A 22,407-nucleotide genomic window follows, 5' to 3' on the forward strand; every position below is an offset into this window, starting at 1 on the left:
GTAAAATAAATAAGAAAAACTAAATAAAAAAATCATATCATATTAGGGAAAATTGATAGGAATTTTTTTTTCCCATAAGAACACTAAGTTAAAAAGTTGAAAAATGGGTTGGCTAGTTTTCGTATACTTTAAGACAAATTGGTTTTTTTTTTTTTTAGATAAAAAATATTTGATGCACCCTAAATCGATCCTTAACTCATACGGTAAAAGCGTAATTAAGTTAATATTGCTTTATTTGGCTTAAATATACAAACATGTCCTAGTAAAAGGAAATGCCAAGATCACTTTAAAGAGAAACGTTTTAAAGGGTGCTTTTCTCTTTAGACTAACATTAAATAGAAAATAAACAAACTTTTATTTAGCTTTCTCTTAAATAATAATTTGTATTTTTTTTTCACAAAATACTTCAATTTGTTGTAGAAAATACTTTTAATTGAAATACAAAAAAAAACTAATAAAATTCCCACACCTTACAATGACGTGGCGGTCTGGCAGTGAGATGTATTATCCGAATCAATGAATATAATAAATATTAATAATAAGGGTATTTAGTAATTTCCCATCCAACCTGCATCTCTCTCTCTCTGTTCGCTCTTTTCCTAGTACTGGATCGTACACAAAGCACCCCAAAATTGCGTCAGTTTGGAAACTCAAAGGAAAATAAGACTCATCAAACCCTAAAAAAAAAAGAAAAAAAAAGTCATACATAAATATTCTTTTCAATTAAAATAAATAAAATAAGTAGCCACCGATTCGGATTCGATTTGAATTTCCAAATTTCACCAGATCTGAAAGTTTTCAAATTTCCAAATTAAGAAAATTTGAACCAATATAAAGATTGATGTGTGTTCGCATTTCAAGGATGAAAATGATCGATTTGTTCAATCGCTTGAATTTGAAGAATTGAAATTGCTAGGGTTTTGGTTTTGGTTTTAAATTACATGGCCGACGCGCTTTCTGTGATTCCATCAGCGGTGCTGCGTAATCTCGCCGATAAGCTCTATGAGAAGCGTAAGAATGCCGCACTCGAGGTGTGTATCCCCAATTCGTCGTCTTTTTAGGGTTTTGTGCTTGGTTTTTGTTTATTTGTGATTTTTTTTCTTTTTCGTTCTTGTGTAGGTTGAGGGTATAGTGAAGCAATTGGCTGCGGCGGGGGATCATGAAAAGATATCGGCGGTGATCAATTTGTTGACCACGGAGTTCACTTACTCCCCCCAAGCCAATCACCGAAAGGTTTTTGATTGTTTTAGTTTTGTTGAGAACTGAGGATTTTTGTCTAGTATTTTGTTTGTAAATAATTTCTTTTTGTGTGTAATTAATTTATAGGGAGGATTGATTGGGCTAGCGGCAGCTACTGTTGGGTTGACTAGTGAAGCAGCTCAGCATCTCGAGGTAAGCTATGGATGGAATGATAGTTGTGTCTGTTGTAATGTTTTGGAAGTAGGTTGATTAAGTTTCTTTTAATCACTAGTGTTTTTGTAGTCGCTGTTAGTGTTCATTATTATGGCAAGCATTTTGAGTTATCTCTTTGACATTTAGAATCTGCACTACTTGAGGTTGGCTTGAAGTGTTTTCTATACTGTCTTAAAATCCATGTCTATACGTAATTCCCACAAAAGATTTTAAGCTTTTACGCTGACCAGAGAATACCTTTAGGCTTATGTTTTAAATTTGTTATCCTTGTGACACTGGTTTGGGCAATTGGCATGATGATTTTGGTATCATATTGTTTAATTTTCTTTTTCTTTTTCTTAGCTATAGGACTTTTTTAGTACATTAGTATGTTTTAGATGTGTAGCTAGACGAGGATGCATCTTCCATGGCCAATCACATTTATAGGTACTGTACCACTTCTAATGATCTCTTTTGAAATATTATGGAAAAGAATTACCGTTTCAAATAATTAAGTTGGGCATTCTTTTCATATAAGTGGTTCTTGGATGAAATGTTCCTCTCTTTGTTGTGTTATCTACAATATCATGAAAATAACCTATGGAATAACCAAAACATTTTTGCAAAAATCTTCTAATGAGGTTTACAATGCAAACTCAGCCACCTCTCTACATAGCTGAATCAGCCTCTCACCTAATTTAGATGAATGAAGAAAAAAGAAGTATCTTGGAACTATTCAGAGACCAAAGCCCAAAGAAAAGGCAAAGGAAGATCCCTACCTTGCAACCTATCAGACAATGTTTTTTTTTTTTTGCCCCTGTGAACTATGCAATTATTTTGTTTCTGCTGAATCACTCGAAATAGAGTTGAAACAGTGCATTTACAAATGGTTTTGTCCTTGATACCTTTCTTGAAAAATGCTCTGCAATTTGTACTTGAATTCCTTTTGTATCGGCCTGTTCCATTAGTTCAAGAAAAGTATTCTTGATATTATTACTTCCATGTTCCAATGTCCAAACAAATACTTTAATTTTAGAAGGTATTGCAGGCTTTCAAATTGTTTTAAAGGGTTTGAATTTAGCCAAAGAACCACTCAAGATAAGATTTACTTGAATAGATCCTCATGTTGGCCAACCCAAGCTATTGTACTCTTCTTGAAAGCATCAATAACTACATTGTCTGACAATTCGATTAGAGAAGCGAATGGTTGAATTTCCCTATCTCTCAAACTTCTTTTGAATCTTCGTACTCACTCATACATTCTATCATTCATACCAGTATTCGTACGGGGGAGACTTAACTTCAGCATCATTTTGAAAATTATTTGTTTGTGATTGGGTTTCTGTGGGTAGTTTAAGACTTATTTCACAGAACAATGAGCAGAAGGACAGAATTCCTGTTCAGTCTCTCTCTTTGGGGTTGTTTAAGGACAGCATGCTTCATCAGAAGAATTATGAGTGAGTAGATGGTGTTTGGTTGACAAATCACGCGTAGTTGACATAATGGTGTATTAGTAAATGTTCATTTTTTCACGAAAAGAATTATCTTATCCCTCAAACAGTGGAAAGAGGTATTATTGTTGTGCTATCAACTTCTAGAACCATGTTATCCATGGACTAGGTTGACCACTTATCATTCTAGGCTTTAATATGCATAAATGGTATTCTTTTTTGTTTGAAATTATTGTTGAACAATTTCTTCTATATGCTGATTTATTTTTCTATTCTGAAACAATCCTCCAGCAAATTGTACCACCTGTGCTTAATTCTTTTTCTGACCAAGATAGTAGAGTTCGTTATTATGCCTGTGAAGCTCTATATAACATTGCAAAGGTAAGGTTGGTTTGGCTGATTTTACTTTTTTTTTCCTTCATACTCTGTACTGAGATTGATATGTTAGCTTTTACTGCTACACAGGTTGTAAGGGGAGATTTTATCATATTCTTTAATCAAATATTTGATGCACTATGTAAGCTTTCGGCTGATTCAGATGCCAATGTACAAAGTGCTGCACATCTTTTAGATCGTCTTGTAAAGGTGAATACTCTCTCTTTCTGATAATAATCTGAAGATAAGAATTCCTTTTTGTTGGACTAATTCTTTGATTGTACTATGTGAAACAGGACATTGTCACTGAAAGTGATCAGTTCAGGTGCGCAATCTTCTATTCCAGTTCCAGATAGGAATCTCTTATATTTCAAAAGGCAAACACTGGGACAAGAATTTTTCATCTGCTTTTATTTTGTAACTCTTTGTTGTATGTGGTTTTTTCCCCCAGCATAGAAGAATTTATACCCCTGTTGAGAGAGCGCATGAATGTGTTAAATCCTTATGTCCGGCAATTTTTGGTAGGATGGATCACTGTTTTGGACAGTGTTCCAGATATTGACATGCTGGGTTTTCTTCCTGATTTTCTTGATGGTAACTGATATTCACTATCTTTAAATTGAAAAGCTTTCGTCCTTTGTTGTTTTGTTCAAGTGTTGTTCTGTTGTGCTATATAACCTTCAACTCAGAAAGTCTTGATAAATTTCAGGTTTGTTTAACATGTTAAGTGATTCTAGTCATGAAATTCGTCAACAAGCTGATTCAGCTCTATGGGAATTTCTTCAAGAGATTAAGAACTCCCCAGTAAGACTTCTAAGAACTTCAAACTGGTGACTTTACTATTCATGGCTGTGGTATCTGGTGCTTGATTATCTCCTTGGAAAGCTTGTGCTGGTGTTATTTCTTTTTCTGTATCAGCTTTGTGATCCTAGAATTTGTGTATTTTGCATTACGATTTATATCGGACAATAGCTGTTGATTGCATCATCTGCCTGATGTATTTTTTGTCATGAAAATGAATTCTTTTGTTCATTTGTAATTTTCTGACTCGAGCAGTGCTACTCTTGAAGTCTGTAGATTATGGTCGCATGGCTGAAATACTGGTGCAGAGGGCAGCTTCTCCAGATGAGTTTACTCGGTTGACAGCCATCACTTGGGTAAAGTTGAAGCTGCTTTTCTGCCAATCTTTTTCCCTTTTTTAACATTAGTAGACTGAATATTGGCTGCTGGTTCTTGAATTTTAGACAAGTCAATGTTAAATTGTAATTGTATTTAACATAGATAATGTTTCCTATTTCTTGATTCAACAGATAAATGAATTTGTAAAACTTGGAGGGGACCAGCTAGTTCCTTACTATGCTGATATATTGGGAGCTATTCTGCCTTGCATTTCTGATAAGGAAGAAAAAATCAGAGTGGTAAGACAATTTACGTGACCATTTCTTATTTTGAAGAACAGTTTGAAGTTTCTTTGAGCACTTGGGATTGATTTTATTCTTCTCTTTTGTTTGTGAATTAGGTTGCTCGTGAGACCAATGAAGAGCTTCGTGCCATCAAAGCTGATCCAGCAGACGGATTTGATGTAGGACCAATACTTTCTATTGCAACAAGGTGTAGTTTTTGTTACCATCGAAAAGGTCTAGGTTTGAAATATTGATAGTAGTTTGCACCTTTATGGGTATACATAGCACTTCATGCACTTGAAGAGCGCTGGAAAAAGTGCTTACAAGGATCTCTTGTTTGAGTTAGTTATGACGTTCAACTACAAATGATTAGTTGGTGATTGCTGATACTTTTAACTGGTCAGGCAACTATCTAGTGAATGGGAGGCAACGCGAATTGAAGCATTGCACTGGATATCAACCCTTTTAAACCGGCATCGGACTGAGGTAATGAGAACCATTGGTGAACTTATAAGCCCTGCTTAATTTTTATATTTTTCTTGTTAGTTTAGCTGATATTGCATTTACACACTTTCTTCTGGCCTTTTGGCTTGATTCTTTTTTTTTGTCCGCATAAACCCCAATCCAGCTATCATAACACAACTTTTTGCGTTTTATTTTCTTTTTTCCTTCTGGGTATTAGCCTTAATTGCATTGATCGCGCATAGTTGCAATTTCTTTCTGAAACAGGTCTTACATTTTCTGAATGACATTTTTGATACGCTTTTAAAAGCACTGTCTGATCCTTCTGATGAGGTACGTTTGTTCCTTTGGAAGTACTTCCTTCAGCTTCATTTCTCTAATTTTATTTCATTATTATTAAGTTTTTTGTTTGGCAGTTATTAATATGGAGCATGGTTCTTTTATATGTATGTGATAACTGTTGTATTTAGTCTTCTTTCATCTCATTGTGCTGTATTAACAACCCATCTATTGGTCTCTACTGTTAGGGTAGAATACCAGCAGTATTTTGGTTTAAGTTATGATTAGATGAATGTCTGGGCACTGGGCTATAACAGAAACATAAAGCTATTATTGAAGAAATAGGGGAAAAAACGAACAGAAAAATTGAAACTGTTGTTTAATTTCTTGCACTATCTCAAGAGAATCTAAGAGTACTGTAGATCATTGAGAATGTTTTTGAGAGTCCGCCTCCCCGGTAAAAGTTGAAAAATGTTAATGGTAAGAGGTCTGACCATTGGCTTTAGTTGTGGTTGGTCAATAATTGTGCAGTTTCCTTCGAACAGATCCCAATCTACTTTTTGGGCATAGGGTAGCTAGCTGTCTCTTGCATGCTGACATATTTTAGTTCAGACGGCATAAATATGAAAGGTATAAATGAGATTCGAATGGTTCAATGATTGATAGTTGTGTTAAACTGGGTAATATTTCCTTGGTCATTTGTTTTTGAATGGGGTATCTCTTTGGACTTTTTTTCTTTCGAAATTGACTTCTTGTTGGTTGGTACATGAATGTTGTTTCATGTATGCAATGCCGTCCTTTTTATCTGAGGTGCGACAAATATCTTGCGCTCTGACTACAATCTGAAGTAGTATACGTGGAATGGTCAAAATTTTCTTTGAATATGACAATGTCTTAAATTTGATTCCCAAAAATATCATTTGGTGAAATTTCGTTGTTATTTCTTTCACTATGGATACAAGAATTTTCTGCTCTGACTTTGCTACTGGCTTGAATTTCATACTTTCTTTTAATGCTTAACAGTGCTTTTTCTGTTTTCACATGGCTGTGAAATACTGATTCCATAGTTTCTGCTTGTTTTTTGCGTCTAAATATGGAATTTGCTTTTCCCTCAGGTAGTACTTTTGGTTCTTGAGGTTCATGCATGTATTGCAAAAGATCTGCAACACTTCCGCCAGCTTGTTGTTTTCCTTGTCCATAATTTCCGAGTTGATAATTCTCTTCTTGAGAAGTGAGTCTCTTTCTTTCTTCTGTTTCTTGCCTTGTAAGTTAGCTGGCAAGTAGTATGCTTGCTGACTCTCTCAATTTATTGTAACTTTACTTTCTTTTGCAAACTATGCTCTTGTTTCCTTAGGCGTGGTGCTTTGATAATCCGCCGACTTTGTGTACTTTTAGATGCTGAAAGGGTCTATCGGGAACTCTCAACAATTCTTGAGGGAGAAGCAGATCTGGATTTTGCATGTACCATGGTCCAGGTTGTCCTTAATTTCAGAACAAACAAAGCAGTAGTTTAGTATTGAGCCATGAAACTATGATCACTCGGGCATGATTGTGTTTGGTAGACATAGAAAGTCTTGAGTGTGTGCTTATGGCTTGTGAGATAACTGAGATGTAGAATAGGCAAAATATTCATTGAAACAGTTTCAAAATGTTGATTTTTCGTTCATTCCTTTGCTTAAGTAGTTTTTTATTCATCTTTTTAACTATTGCCGAATCTTTTTTTATTCTTTTTCAGGCTTTGAATTTGATTTTACTTACTTCCTCCGAATTATCTGAGTTACGAGATCTTTTAAAAAAATCACTGGTTAACCCCGCTGGAAAAGACTTATTTGTTTCCCTGTACGCTTCATGGTGTCACTCACCCATGGCAATCATAAGTCTTTGCTTATTAGCTCAGGTAAGATATAGCTGTCTATTTGTAGTTTTGTTACTATTTTCCTCTAAGCAAACCACCTCCACTTTTCATGATCATTTTATGAATGTTTTTTACTATTTTCCTCTAAGCAAACCACCTCCACATTTCATGGTCATTTTATGGAATGTTTTTTATCACACTGATTTCTTGTTTGACAGACATACCATCATGCAAGTGCTGTGATTCAGTCTCTGGTGGAGGAAGATATTAATGTCAAATTTTTGGTCCAGCTGGATAAATTGATTCGATTGCTGGAAACTCCAATCTTCGCTTACCTTAGATTGCAGGTGCTTAAGCTGAGGACTGAAGACTACTTATTTGCCTTACTATTTGGTCTTACTGGTTTCTTGATACCTACTATATTGGAAAACCGTTCTATAATGAAGCCTTGACTTGGGAAATATTTCTGTTTGTCTAAGATTTAATACATATTTGGAGTCGCTGAGCAATTTGTCATTTGCAGCTTCTTGAACCAGGAAGGTATACATGGTTACTAAAAGCCTTGTATGGTCTTCTGATGCTACTTCCCCAGGTATCCATGCTTTATTTAAAAATTCAGCGCAATTATTCTGTGTATTTTTGCTAGAATTACATAGTTTCATGTTTAATCTTTCACGTGACACATTGATGCAGCAAAGTGCAGCCTTTAAGATATTGCGGACCCGTTTGAAGACGGTACCTTCATTCTCTTTCAATGGAGAACAAATTAAGCGAACGTCTTCTGGGAACCCTTACTCTCAGATTCTACATAGCATGCCAAGTGGATCTCAATTCAGTGAAGATGGAGATGTAAATTCAGATGCGGGCAGTTCACACGGTGGGATTAACTTTGCTTCGAGGCTGCAACAGTTTGAGCAGATGCAGCACCAGCATCGGATACATGGAAAAGCTCAAGCTCAGTTGCGGAGTAGTTCGACTTCATCATCAAAGGTTAATGGATCTCCTTGTTCATGTTATTTCTATTTCTGTTGAGCTTTGTCCTCTGCTTCATTTATTGTTCGTTCTTCAGTTGCTTGCTAGTCCTGCCCTTTTCACCACCCACCCCAAAATAAATGAATAAAAAAATAAAGAAATTGTAGATATTGATGAATTGGCTGGAGATTTTGTGAATTTTTTTTCAAAAACTTAGAAGAACACGAGGCATAGGGACTGGAACCAAGGCATCATTAGTAAGAAGAGATGAAAATTGGTATGCCTTAATTGTAATCTAATCTTTTTTGGGATGCATTGATGAAGTGGAGAAGTCTGTATCCTGTTCATATAATATTAAATTCTACTAGTTTTTCCATAAGTTGTCTACTGATGTTTCAACTTTTAATCTACATTGCTCATTGTCCACCAATAACCTTCGGATTACAACATCAGTTGCTGGATGTGCAGGAGGTGCAAAGACCCCAAGAGCAACATCGACCTCCTCCATCGGACATAAGTAGGCCATCATCAAGATCATCAAGGAAAGCTCCGGGGCAGTTACAACTTTAATTAGTGTTGCTGCTGATCTCATCAAGTGTTAGCAACAAATGAGATCTGGTATAAATTGTAAAATTGTATATTTTTAGTAGATTGTTTTTGTGGATCATCTGGAGGCTGGGATGGTGAAAAATGGGTTTTGAATTAAGGTGATGCTCGGGGGGTTCCCCTTGAGCTATTCTTTTTTTCCTGATGTATTAGGGACTTGCCCATGTGGTTGTGTTATTTTTTATTGGGAACCATATGGGCTAGAGATATATATAATTTAGAAATGCAGTTTGTTCTTTTAATTTCCTTTTTCTTTTTACTGTTAAATCTGTTACAGCAATTATATAAAAATAAGGAGTCAACTAATTCATGTACACATTGACCTTGGAAAAATTATGCATCTTTTATTTATTGATTTGCTTATGTTTCAACTACAGTATTGTTGTGTTCATTGTATTATTTGAGCAGAGTTGTTTGTTTTGCTCTCTCTGTGGTTTGCATGTGCCTGCACTCAATAATGTGGCTCTCGCGAGTCTTGTTTGCCTATTGTTCCCACTAGTCCAGAGTGTGCATATGGTTGAAATTGATTATGTGGGACAAGTTGATCACCGGCCGGCTGGAGATTGGTGCATGGCCAGAAGTTGAACGTTATGCTGTTGTGATCATTTCTAACCAAATTCATATACTCTCGTCGGAAATCAGACATTTCACAATATTTTGCAGTGATGAATTGATTCCGTCATATAAAAAGACTTGTGATGTTATGGATGATATACATTCAATGGGTTTATTGTTCGTCGATGGATTTGAGTATATGCCAATTGATTCACGTCTATGGTAGTGAAATCAAACGTGGGTAATAAAATAATTGTTACATTTCAGTTAATCTCTTCATGCTACATCAATTTTGTGTACACTAGTTTATATAAAACTATTTGTGGTTTTATCATTATTGATGAAATAATGGATAGATAAACTTACAGAAAATGCAAATTGCTAGTTGCCCAACTTGATCACAGGTAAAAGACATTACAATAACAAACTATAGGATAAAATTATTTTCAAAAGAAGAGAATTAGTATATGATCTATTTGAAGTTGCCACTGGTATAAGAATGATGCATAATTATTTTCGTATCGGAGGATTGGCAGTTGATTTACCCTATAGTTCGATAGATAAATGTTTGGATTTTTGCGATTATTTACCCTATATAACATAACTAAAAATAACTCAAATTCCAATTTATTAAATAAAAATAAATCATTTCTATTAATTATTTAGAATATAATAGCTAGACCTAATCAATAGAATAGCTATAACTACTCAGTCAATTAAATAAGAATTCAAAGATAATTCTAATTATTTAGTCTAAAACCTAATTATTTTGAATTAGATGACAGCAAATGTAGAATTTTGAAAATGGATAATAAGAATCGAATATAATATTCTATTTAGAATAATTAAATATATATAGAATATAGAATAATAATAGAATATTATGTATATTCTATAATATAGAATATATTAATAATCTTAGGTTAGAAACAAAAAAAGCATTTTAAATGTCTTGAATTCAAAAATAAAAAAAAAATCTTATTTTATTATCTAATTAAGAGTAAGATATTTATTGTTGATAAATATAGAATTGAGAAAAAAAAATTCAAATTCACTAATATATCATCGCTAGATTTTCTTAATTGTTAGATTAATCGTTATCTTCTGTATCGATAGTATTCAACATTTTTTTGAAATTCAACTCTCTATTTTATTCTTTATGAATAGCTAAGAATAAAAGGTTAATAGATAAAATCCTAGGATCCCTACACACATACAATTTCTCTTATTCAAGCCCGCTTAGTTCAGAAGTTAGAGCATGTATTTGTAATGCAATGGTCATCGGTTCGATTATGTTAGCCGGCTTTTCTCTATTTGCTTGATTTTTTACATGATTCATAATGTCTTTTTGAAAGAAAAGAACATTGGAAAGGCGTCTTCCAAGGATCATCGATCCAATATGTTGTAGGAGCTTCCAATTATGAATAAAAGTTGGAGGAAGTTCGATTTCGGCAGAATAAATCAAGAAAAGGAACCCCCTTTTAATTTATATTTCTATATGCATATATAATACAAAAAGGGGTATGAAATTTGATACAAATCATCTTAATATTCTTTGTAGTACAATACTTCATCGGATTTCGCTTCATTTATCACTTAACTCAATTTTATTTTAGGTTTATGAAATTCAATAAAATAAGAAGTCTTTATGTCACATTATCGAGGGCCTCGTTTAAAAAAAAAAACGCTGTTTGGGGGCTTTGCCGGGAATAATGAGTAAAAGGCCTACAGCCGGAAGTGATTTTAGAAACCAATCGTGCTCTGTGAAAAAATCTCAATATCGAATTTGTTTAGAAGAAAAACAAAAATTGTGTTTTCATTATGGTCTCATAGAATGACAATTACTTAAATATATTCGTATTGCCAAAAAAGCCAAAGGGTCAATCGGTCTGGTTTTATTTCAAGTAATTGAAATGCATTTGGATAACATTCTTTTTTGATTGAGTATGGTTTAAACTATTCCTCAAGCCCGCCAATTGGTTAACCATTGACATATTTTAGTTAATGGTCGTATAGTCGATATACTAAGTTATTGTTGCAAACCTTGAGATATTATTACAGTAAGGTATGACCCAAAATCTAGATCTTTGGTTCAAAATTATCTTGATTCATCCCACCATGAGGAATTTCCAAAGCATTTGACTCTTCACGAATTCTAATATACTCAAATAATAGATAGTCAATGGGTTGGTTTGAAAATAAATGAATTGCTTGTCGTAGAATATTATTCTCATCAAACTTAAACCTAACTAAAGTAACGGGCTCGTACAAATTTCCCATTTTACCTAACTTAAGGAAAGGGATACAAGGTAAGGAGTTTGATTGGTAGAGTTTTTTTTTTTTTAATCCCATTCATGTATCATATATCCAAGGGTAGATTTTTATCCCCCGCATGCACTTTCCCTTTATTTCCTTTGTTTTCCATATGAATTAAGAATCTAGCTCAAAAAGGTATGACTGCTCGCTATTCATTCTTTTTTGCTTAGACACATTTCGGTCGGTAACATTGATGAATTAGGTCAAGGTATAGAAAGAGAGGGATTCAAACACTCGATAAACAAAAGTCTACATAGTAGTTCCAATGCCATACCTTGAAACACTTAGCCATCTCTCTTACACAATGATTATGACCGAGAACCTGCGTGAATAGCGAGTTGTTCAAATTCGATTGGTAGATGGGTACAGACAATTGAATATGTTCCAACCAGAAAAGTAAAAACCATTTCAACAAAGAAAAAATTCTTCCTTTGAGTCTAGGGAAAAGGATAACTTTTTTTTTTTGGTGAGGGAATTGTTGAAAACGATAAGACTATATATCTTGTTTGCGAAGATGATGCTCCTTTTTTTTAATATTTCTACCTGATTTAATCAATGAGTTGGAACGAATCAACGGATCAATCTATTTTTTTAATGCATTTACATTTATGTTATTTTATACTATACAATTCCTTCGTTCATGGGATCATTTTCTCACAAGAGGTAATGAAACAAATTATAGAATGGATTTTTACCTATGCCTAGATCGCGGAAAAATGAAAATTTGATTGATAAGACCTTTTCGATTGTAGCCAATATATTATTACGAATAATTCCAACAATTGTAGGAGAAAAAGAGGCATTTACTGCTTTTAGTCTTAGAAGAAAGAAAGACGAGTTGGAATAGAAAAGAACAAAAAAAAAAGATTATTGAAGAAATCTATGCTTTAATTGTCAATTCTAGTATTGAGTGAAAGGTTACACCGATGGGTTCTGTATTGCAAGTCAACCCCTCTACACTAGTACTAATAGGCAGCATAGGGGAAGACGCGCTACGTCTAAGAATCAGCAACACAAAAACTTTGTTATAAACTACCCCATTTCTTAGCGGGATCAGGACTAAGAAGAATGGTTGGGATGACTAACATCCATCTCATTCGTATTGTGGATACCCGTGTAACCATCGAAAACTATTGAAGTGATTAATTCATATAAATCAAGGGGCATTGAGAACAAAGAAATTGTTGGAGTTTACAGTTTTATCTAGTACAAACACGCGTGATATTAAGAAAAAAGCTTTTGCAGGAAGGTTAGCTAGAGATTTCTTGTAAAAACACTAGCTCCACTTAGTTCATAATGAGAATATTTCATCTTTTTTTATTTGATGGATTATTCTCATTACGCACATAAAGGAGGAGCCGTATGAGATTTTCATCTCATGTACGGTTTTGAAACGGAGAATTTTTTGAATTGAATGACGACCGTAACGGATGTCAGCTCAATTTGAAGGGAATTATGCTAAGCTTTATATAATTATTATGAAGCTATACAACTAGAAATTGATCCTTACGATCGAAGCTATAAACTCTATAACATAGGCCTTATCCACACAAGTAGCGGAGAACATACAAAAGCTTTAGACTATTATTTTTGGACACTAGAACAAAATCCGTTCTTACCACAAGTTTTTAATAATATGGTTGTGATCTATCATTAGATACAACTATCTCTACTATAGAAACAAAAAAGAAAAATAAAAAAAGAAAGCGGGGTAAAAAGCAAATACACTAATAAATACTAGAAAAAAAAATGGGCTTTCTATATATGCATCGTGCAAAAACAATTTTTATCAGCTGTAGCAAAAAAAGAAACTTCATAGAAGTCGAAATATGAAGAAATCAATATGCCTAGATAATTTATTCCATCATTAAATGCCCCAAAACATGACTAATTTATACATGAATCTACATTCCTCTCTTCTGTTTGTCAATTATATTTCAAGCAGAAGAAAATCGTGGAACTTCCTCTTTACATAACATTGAAGCTCAAAGGCGCATACATAATAAGCTTTATAATAGTGGTTAATCCCGGTGAACAACAGTTACACAGAGCAAACACCAACAACATAAAACTTGTGCAGCTGAACCAGCTTTTTCTAGCATCTAGCCATAGGGTAGTGTGTTTACAGAGCATATATTTTCTCCATGTCAGAGTTATACTCATCAACGTCTGACATATTTGCGGAGTATACTGACCATGAGAATGACTTACTTCCACTTGCCCTTCTAATGCGTCTCTGAGAATCGTTGCGGAAAAGCCCAAAACGTTGTCGGAAAACAAAATAACACATACTTGCAAGTGTCCCAACAAGAATCGGCGCTCCCATTAGGGTTATGGTGATAGCCATCCATGAATGTCCGTTTCCCACGACCATAAAAGCTATAGACAGAAATGCTGCACAAGTGCAAGCGCATGCTGTCCACATTAACTTGTTCACTACTGATACAACCTGCTTCTGAGCGGTAGTATCCCAGGCTACCAGAGTGATCTGAACCACTACAACAGCTAGAGATATGAAAAGAGACGTTGCATTTAAAAGGCAGAACACGCGGAAACCTACTTTGTCAGCAATGTTAGCCTTTCCTACTTCTGGTCCATGCATTAAATATTGGCCTGGCAAGTTGAACAAAGCCAAGAAAGCTATTGAGGCAAAAAGAACAGCAACAACTGTGATAGAATTGGTGGTGTTTTGGACAGCTTCTCTGTGAAGTTTCCTCAGTTCCTTGGCGATGCCAGAAACTCTTCTGTTGGTTTTTTCATTTTGTATGAGTTGTGCACTAACTTCATGCTTAATGTCACTCACAGTCCTCTTAAGTTCCATTGCTTCATCAACCTGGCCAACATATCTTGCATGCTTGGCACCAGCCTCTGCAAGAGCTTCCTTAATTTCCAGTGTAGAATCTCCATACTGGAGTTTGTCTGCTAAATCCATTGCAGTTTCTCGCTGATTATTGATGGCGTTGACATCAATGGATGTATAACTTAGCAATAGGGATACTATCTGAAATTTGCAAAATGTCGGTAACACAAACATAAGTAAAAATGAACTTTCCTTATCTGTAGCTAATCTTAATGTAGAAACTACAGCAACATGCACCATTATTCTTTGGAGGCATTAGCACCTTAATTAAGCTTATGCCTTTATCTGCTACATTGGAATTCACAACCTTTTATGTATATAGATTCACATTTTTACAATGCTAGATTTATGTATTTGAGACAGGATAATTCCAAGGTCCATGTTTCTAAATGGATTCTTCAAATTTGAGACAAAGATCAACCAAGAAGGAATTGTTTCATTTTCATGCTATGAATCAGATACTCTAGGGTAGTGCAATGTTAATCTTCCCTTTCCGTGTCAGAAGTTCATAATTTCACTGTTAGGGCTAAAACTGATTGAAAAGTCCAAAAGTATATGAAAGAACAACAAAAAGAAATATCATCAATGACAAGAAGTTCATGAGAAAACAAAACATCAGTTAAGGATACCTGAGGACGGCATTTCCTTGTAGCTATATGCACCGCTGTATTGCCCTTCTTGTCACGCTCATTTAGTATTAAATGATCAGCAGATAATATATCCTCTACCACTGAAGGACACTGACCCTTTACAGCCATATGGAGTGCAGTTTGACCTTTCTTATCTTTAATTGTGACAATTTCTGGATCCCGGACTATAAGAGCTGTAACTATATTAATGAGACCATACCTCGCAGCAGTATGCAGCGCTGTTTTTCCATTTTTTCTAACTATTCTCGTGCAGCTGACATCAGCATCCAAGATGGTATTCACCACATCCAAATGATCTTGTACAGCTGCCGAATAAAGTGGGCTAGTATTTGAGGAGTCACAGGACTTACATAGCTCAGGCCAAATGCTCACAAGCTCCTTTGCGATCCCTGAACAAAATAATGTAAAGTTCAAAACTGGGTAAGCTCTAAAAGACAAAGTACAGGTGGCAAGATGTGTTCATAAGTACAACTTTCAATAAAGACTCTAGGACAAAAGCTCAAAATTCAATACCAAGATCTCATAGTTCTCTAATTTACATACAACCCTCTATTAGTTGTGCTGGCCTCTACAATATACAGGAAGCAGTTGACATAAATGGTCTGCAATGACTCAAAGAAACCAAAGCAAATAAGTTATTATTTCTGGCCTTGCCCTGTAAGATAGTAGATATTGAGCAAGTACAAACTAGTATATTGTTAAATAAAGGATGTATAGTCATAAACCTTTCTAGAAAGATTTTCTATTCGCACATGACTGAATCATGAAAATAAAATCTGCTGGTGATTATATCATCCCGAACAGTTCATCAAAATTTGTTTCTACCATAAACATAAGCAACGATAAATCCACCAGCATGTTAATATAATGATCAGCTACACCAATTATAGAATGCTCTTGAAACCAAAATTCAAGTGTATCACCATGATACCCCCGAATACAGCAAATTAAACACAGTTACGAGTTGTGAACATAAAAAAGTACTGAATGATAGAAGTAAAAACTTCGGAGTACATTTAAGGTGGAAGCCAGCTTAGTGATCCGAAATTACAAATAGTAAATGATTTCAAGTTTCAATTTCATGTATTTATATTCATTCAGGATCAACAAGATACAGTGGTACTCCCACAGCCAAAAACCCAGTAAGAGCTCAAAATCTGAGCGCGTGTGAATATCCTTTATGCATCCAATTAATCCAATCCATAAAAATCAGGAGCAGCAAATGCAATAGCAATTCCAGATATATTTAACAAATATAAGGCTCTCATCTGAATGCAAAATCACTATCCGAATCAACGATCAACGGCTAAATTATAAACGATCAAACTAAACACAACTCAGAAAAGATAAAAAGGGACAGAAATTCAGAGAGCCAAAATCATACCCAAGTGGCCTTTCTTAGCGGCAACATGAAACGTGTTCATATCAGACCGGGACCTGATTTTGACAATCTCAACATCACAAAACTTAAGCAAGCAACTGAAAATATCCTGAAAATTATTAGCTGCAGAGATGTACAGGGCAGTCTCCCCTGTATCATTCTGCATAGCCATTAGCTCAGATACCAAAGAAGAACCATCAGGAGCTTCATCCTTTGTCAAATTATCAATAATATTCTTGATGGTTTCCAGGTCCCCAGATCGAACGGCAGAGAAAAAAGATTGGTGGGTAATGAACCTGAATGACTTTAATGAATCCATCAGAAGACTTGAAGAACTGAAATCCAATTTACAAGCATAATAAAAATGATCTTCTTCTTCTATAGTACACTTTGTGTTTTCTTTCTTCTTTGTCAATGAAGAGAAGACTTAATAAGATGCGAGAAGGATTTGATGATATAAAGGGACACATGTATCGTTTCTCTCTTCTTGGATATGACTAATTGGTGGATTGATTGAGTGGGTGGCCTTGAATTTCTTGAAAGTTTTTCATTAACAATTAATTGGGTCTACAGTCTACTCGCTTTTGACAGCAAAACACCATGTGGGGGGTGTTGGGTTGACTCTTTCATAGAATTCCATTTTGTTTTTCTTTTAACACAAAACAAAACAAAACAAATTCACAGTGGCAATGCTGTTTTGTTTTGTATGCAGCCAGCTAATTTGTACATAAGACTTTTAGTCTTGTGAGTAGTGTGCCTATGCGCTGCCTAGATTTACTAGATTCCAGTATTGCAGTACTTTGACAGCAGTTACTTGAGCAATGTGTCTGAGTTTGTATATGGATTTATTTCACGGAGTTAGCCGTGTCCTTATTTTACATGGGTCCGCCTAAGTTTTACAGCTGAGGTAAGTTGTTGCTGTCCTATAAAATTTTATTCAGCCCCTATGCTCTATATTATTTATAATTTATTCTTAAGTATTAAAAAATTTTCTGCATTATAAAAATTTCATTAAGTCCCTTGTGCTTTGTTTTATTTCATTAAAATCTTTACAGTACTAATTCGTCCCCTATAATTTTATAGTGAATGCACTATTAAATTCATAATATCTATGAATAAATTGTAAATAATATAGAGTAGTCTAATTGAATATAGAATAGTTTACAATTGTATAGTGCGTTCACTAAATAGGAATCGAAATTATCTAAAAACATAATAAGTTAGAATCGAAATAACTAGAATTGGAATCAAAATAATTTATTTACTTGAACTACAGGAATCATAATTAGAATGAGTTGTATTACCATTTATGTGTTTACTTTGTCTTATAATCAAAATCAGAATGAGTTAAATTGTAACAAATTACTACAAAATTCTTAATTAATTTTTATAATGTAGAAAGTTATTTAATACTTATAAATTAATTGTAAATAATATAGAATATAGAGAGCTGAATGAAATTGTACAGGACAGATGTAACTTACATCAAACGGGGATCCATTTTGCATCAGTCGTCCCCTCACATTTGTGTGCAATAATTTCGCACCGCACGCCGCCACGCCCTCTTAAAAAAAAAATTAAAAAAAAAAATCTCTCAATACACAGAGTGGGTTCTTGCACTACTCATCAACCTAAGATAAATTTGTTTTCTTGGTGAAGCGTTATAATATACTAGTACGATAATGAGCACCGATATTAAATTAAAAAAAAAAAGAAGAAGATTAAAATGACTATAAACCCAGCTTAGTTTACCTACTTAATTTTCACTAACGTACTCCCAAACCACAAGTGATTTAGCAACTGGCAAGCCACAAATAAATTTGATACAAGTGAAGTGGGTTACAATAAACTTTTTTTTTTTTTTTGGGGATGATCACATCATTCTTCATCGTTATATACACAAGATCCTAATTTTAAACATCCAGTGACCAAATTATTCGATTACTAATGTCAGGGGTAGTATTACATAGACTTGTAATATAAACTTACTAAACTTATGATTTCTTAAGAGTTAAATTTTATTTGTTTGACACACTTGATAAAATCCTTCCTTCCCACTTAACTACCCAAGAGATAGAACAATTTAAAATTTCAAACTTTAATTATTCAATAATGTTGTCTTTTGTATTTTTTATATCAAATTTTATGCAATTTTCAATGAATATAGTATTACTCTCACTCCTTGCATCTCTCGTTTTGCTTATTTATAAATATAACTAATAATAATTAATCAGCACAAGGATTTACATCATGTTTGTTGGTCCATTCTATTGCAGTCTGATTAAAGTTGGCCTAGTTAGCGTCGGCGAGCAATGAACAAATAGACACGAGCACAGTACTAGATATGGATTGAGCAGCAAGCACCACTCCATTTGTGATTTGTCATTCTGACTGAAGAGATGCAAGGTCATCCCATTTGGGCTCAGCTCAAGGGCTTACTCTAGAATGGGCCTCATGCCACTCAGTTCACATCATAGAAAGCCCTTCAGGTCAAAGGCTTCCATTGGGCCTGATGTCAACCCGACACCTAATCACTAAAAATAAAATAATTGAGAATTTTCTGGCGATTTTATTGATAAACTTTGTTAATTACATTTCACTGTAGCGTGAGTCCAAATTTTGATTAAATCACGAGAGGGGTCGAAGGCGAGTTTCTTGAGGGCCGTGAATCAATATCACGAGGCGCTCTTTCACTTGTTGTTTTGGGGTTGCCCGTGAGCTCTCGTTACCATTTTCCACGCCATTTATTAAAATACAAAGCTTTCACATGATCTTCAAAGTGACTGTGACCGTGAGCGTTTTGTTATGCTTCGGTCAAAATTATTAAATAAGTTAATCGACATAAATTCCAAAACAGCAATCCATGCATCACATCTGATTAATTTACTTAGCTGGTGCTACAGTAAAATATGAACAAAAAATAGAAGACCAAGTTTGTTATTTATATGTTGTTAACAAATTAAACATGCAAAGGTCCGTGGTAAATATCTTTTTGAATATCAGTGAGAGAAAAATTTAAATTGCGTTTCATAAGTTTAATTTCGATTACCTCTAGTAATTGTTTAATAATAAATATCACCAATCCTCTTATTATAATATCAATGTTCCCAAAAAAAATTAAATTAAATAAATAACATGACATAGGTGTTTATGTTTTTTTCAATCTATAGTACTCAACTAAAGACAAAAATTATATCACATTGATGACTAAAAAAATAGGGAAATAATAATTTTAAGGGTCATTTTGTATTCATAATGGCTCGAGAGTGAGTCATTTTGGAGCTAACAAAAGGGAAAGAAAAAAACCTGCTTCAGGTGCACTTTAGTCCATAGGTAATGGGTCTTTTTGGCGATAAACGCAAAGAGAACTCTCGAAGTTCCCTACTTGTTTATACAACAAAATCGATTTCTTTCTTCGTTGGATGATGCAATCTCAATAATTGGACCAAAAATATATTGGATATACTTGCAAATATTTAGAAAAAAAAAAAAATTAACTTCTTTATAATAAAAATTCCTTAACTTTAAGAATAAAGTGAGGACGTGCCTCCCACTTTATGTGTTCAATTTTTTATTTCCATATCCATTACCTTATCTATAGATGATGTTTTCGTGATATACGGTTGTGATTACGCTTAGGTTCGTCTATATTTTGAAAGTTGCGTACCGATAATAAATTAAAGAGATAAAAGGAGATAACGAAACTGTTTTCGAAGATTTAAAACACGATAATGTCAAGGATTCCAAATATCTTGTATAGCAGAAATTCTAAAATATAATCACCACTTGTATGATAGTGGTTTAAAATAAATCTACACATGTCATGACATCATTGCTTGTTGTATGGGTAACATGGTACCTCAGATATATTCTAAAATTTATCCTTATATACTCCAATAATTCACAACTCAAATACATTCAAAAGCATATGTCCTTCCAAGTACGTACTTATTTTGGCATTTCCCTCGTATTGTGTACAACAAAATTTGTACGCGTCTAATATTTATTAAAACAAGCGTAATTAATTAAACATTAGTCAAAACCGGTGGTACACTGCCGTATCAATCATGAAAGATGAATTCAAATTAAAACTGAAGAAAAAAAGAAAAAAAAGAAGAAGACTTGATTAAAAATGGGAAACGTGACAGCAGTACGAGGCAGGGTAGCTAGTTAGACCAACTGTAATTAGAAATCATGCGGCCAACCCTCTTCTCCCGTTGTTGGGGGAATGCAGTCAGCCAATCACGCCTTAACTTTCTCCGTAAACCACCCAAAATATATATAACCCCCCCGCCTTAATTTTTACTCCCAATTTTTATTAACACATCGTCCTTTTTCTTCCAAACGCCAACAACAACCACTATAAATCCTCCGATTTTTCGATCTAAAGATTCCTCTGCCACCGCCTCCCATCAAATATCAAATCTCTCGCTCTCCGTATAACATCCCTGAAACCGACCTTTACATATATATTACATGGGTTTGGGTTCCATTTTCCACCTGAAGAAGAAATCTTCGTTCCCCTCGATGTCACCTAATGGATCTCAGCATTCTCCGCATCCTCTGATAACGGCAACCTCCGCTGCTTGCAACAGCAACAGGAGCAACAGCAGTAGTAATAATAATAATAATGTGATCATCCCGGACGTGCATGAACTCCGACAGGTTTTCAACAAATTCGATGCGAACGGAGACGGCAAGATCTCGGCGTCGGAGCTGGGGTCCATCCTGACCAGCCTGGGACACGCTGCCACGGAGGAGGAGCTGCAGAAGATGGTGAGGGAGATAGACGCGGACGGGGACGGGTTCGTCGACTTCGACGAGTTCGTGGAGCTGAACACCAAGGGCGTTGATTCCGCGGAGGTGATGGAGAATCTGAAAGATGCGTTTTCGGTGTACGACATTGACGGGAACGGATCCATTACCGCCGAGGAACTGCACCAGGTGTTGAGGAGCCTGGGGGACGACTGTACCCTCGCTGAGTGCAGGAGAATGATACGCGGCGTCGACTGTGACGGCGATGGCACCATTGATTTCGAGGAGTTTAAGGTTATGATGACGGCGGGTTCTAGGTATGAATTTGCTGATCCCGTCCAAGGACAAGTCGCTGTCTAGCTTCCCGAAACAAAACAAAACAAAACAAACCAAATTGTTAGCGTTAATTTCTTTCTGGGTGCTCCTCTGCTTCATATGTGTTCCTGAATTAATCCAACGTGTCTTCTTTCCGAATTTGACTCTTCTGTGTATATTTCTTCTTCTTCTTCCTCTTTTTTCTTTTTTAACTTTCCGGATTCGTCATGAATTTATTTGGTTATGAGAGCATTTCATGATTACTACGTATATATTTTCTGTGATTTTTTTTTTTTTTGGTTTTATATATACAGTTATTGATCATTTTATCCATTATCATTAACGAGTCTTAATTATGAAAAAAAAATGGAAATCTAATTATGGAAATAGAATCTCCCCCCTACTTATATGAACGACATTGTAGGAGATTTGACATTGTAGGAGATTTTATTATTTGAAATACTACTGTAAATACGTCTTGATTCATCATCTAGTAAAAACTCAGACAAAAGGAATTTTGATTCGATTTTAACAGTCCTAATTCAAAAGTACGTTTTAGAATTTTGTTTTTTTTTTATAAGCATATATAGAATGATTAGAAATTAAATTCCTTTTCCACCTTACATTTTGCTTGTCTCTACGGACGAGGAGGAGAAAGGGCTGAGCGGGAAGAGGATTATACATAAGAAAAGTGACTGAAAATTTTTAAATCTTTAATAATCTAATGCGAACACTAGTTAAGTCTCAAAATCTCAATTATGGTGACGCTCAGGATACATG

The 22,407-nt window shown here is 34.7% G+C and overlaps 3 protein-coding genes and 1 pseudogene across 5 annotated transcripts; 3 read left to right on the plus strand and 1 right to left on the minus strand.

Moving 5' to 3' along the window:
- Positions 1–573: 573 nt before the first annotated feature.
- LOC18052364 (protein VAC14 homolog) lies at positions 574–8,986 on the plus strand. 3 transcript variants are annotated; one of them, XM_024190325.1, is made up of 20 exons: positions 574–1,031; positions 1,120–1,233; positions 1,327–1,392; positions 3,135–3,224; positions 3,309–3,428; positions 3,515–3,543; positions 3,670–3,812; positions 3,928–4,022; positions 4,289–4,375; positions 4,529–4,636; positions 4,738–4,829; positions 5,026–5,107; positions 5,351–5,416; positions 6,478–6,593; positions 6,717–6,870; positions 7,098–7,259; positions 7,436–7,564; positions 7,741–7,809; positions 7,911–8,207; positions 8,643–8,986. In XM_024190325.1, the coding sequence occupies exons 1-20, from the start codon at positions 942–944 to the stop codon at positions 8,757–8,759; spliced, it is 2,226 nt and encodes a 741-aa protein (XP_024046093.1). In that variant the 5' UTR covers positions 574–941; the 3' UTR covers positions 8,760–8,986. The 3 variants fall into 3 exon arrangements, with proteins under 3 accessions (XP_024046093.1, XP_024046094.1, XP_024046095.1); XM_024190326.1 differs by having other exon boundaries at positions 8,658–8,986; XM_024190327.1 differs by having other exon boundaries at positions 6,717–6,837.
- A 3,606-nt stretch (positions 8,987–12,592) lies between these two features.
- On the plus strand, positions 12,593–12,808 carry LOC112101024 (annotated as a pseudogene).
- Positions 12,809–13,496: 688 nt separating this feature from the next.
- LOC18052365 (ankyrin repeat-containing protein At2g01680) lies at positions 13,497–17,208 on the minus strand. The gene is made up of 3 exons (XM_006448104.2): positions 16,561–17,208; positions 15,156–15,565; positions 13,497–14,667 (listed from the first exon to the last, which is right to left on the minus strand). The coding sequence occupies exons 1-3, from the start codon at positions 16,874–16,876 to the stop codon at positions 13,789–13,791; spliced, it is 1,605 nt and encodes a 534-aa protein (XP_006448167.1). The 5' UTR covers positions 16,877–17,208; the 3' UTR covers positions 13,497–13,788.
- Positions 17,209–20,851: 3,643 nt separating this feature from the next.
- On the plus strand, positions 20,852–21,871 carry LOC112101135 (probable calcium-binding protein CML25). Its single transcript, XM_024191512.1, has one exon. The coding sequence runs from the start codon at positions 21,034–21,036 to the stop codon at positions 21,670–21,672; it is 639 nt and encodes a 212-aa protein (XP_024047280.1). The 5' UTR covers positions 20,852–21,033; the 3' UTR covers positions 21,673–21,871.
- The last annotated feature ends 536 nt before the right edge of the window (positions 21,872–22,407 follow it).

The sequence above is a fragment of the Citrus clementina genome, unplaced genomic scaffold, assembly GCF_000493195.1.
Source record: "Citrus clementina cultivar Clemenules unplaced genomic scaffold, Citrus_clementina_v1.0 scaffold_2, whole genome shotgun sequence".
In the NCBI taxonomy this organism is placed as follows: Eukaryota; Viridiplantae; Streptophyta; class Magnoliopsida; order Sapindales; family Rutaceae; genus Citrus; species Citrus x clementina.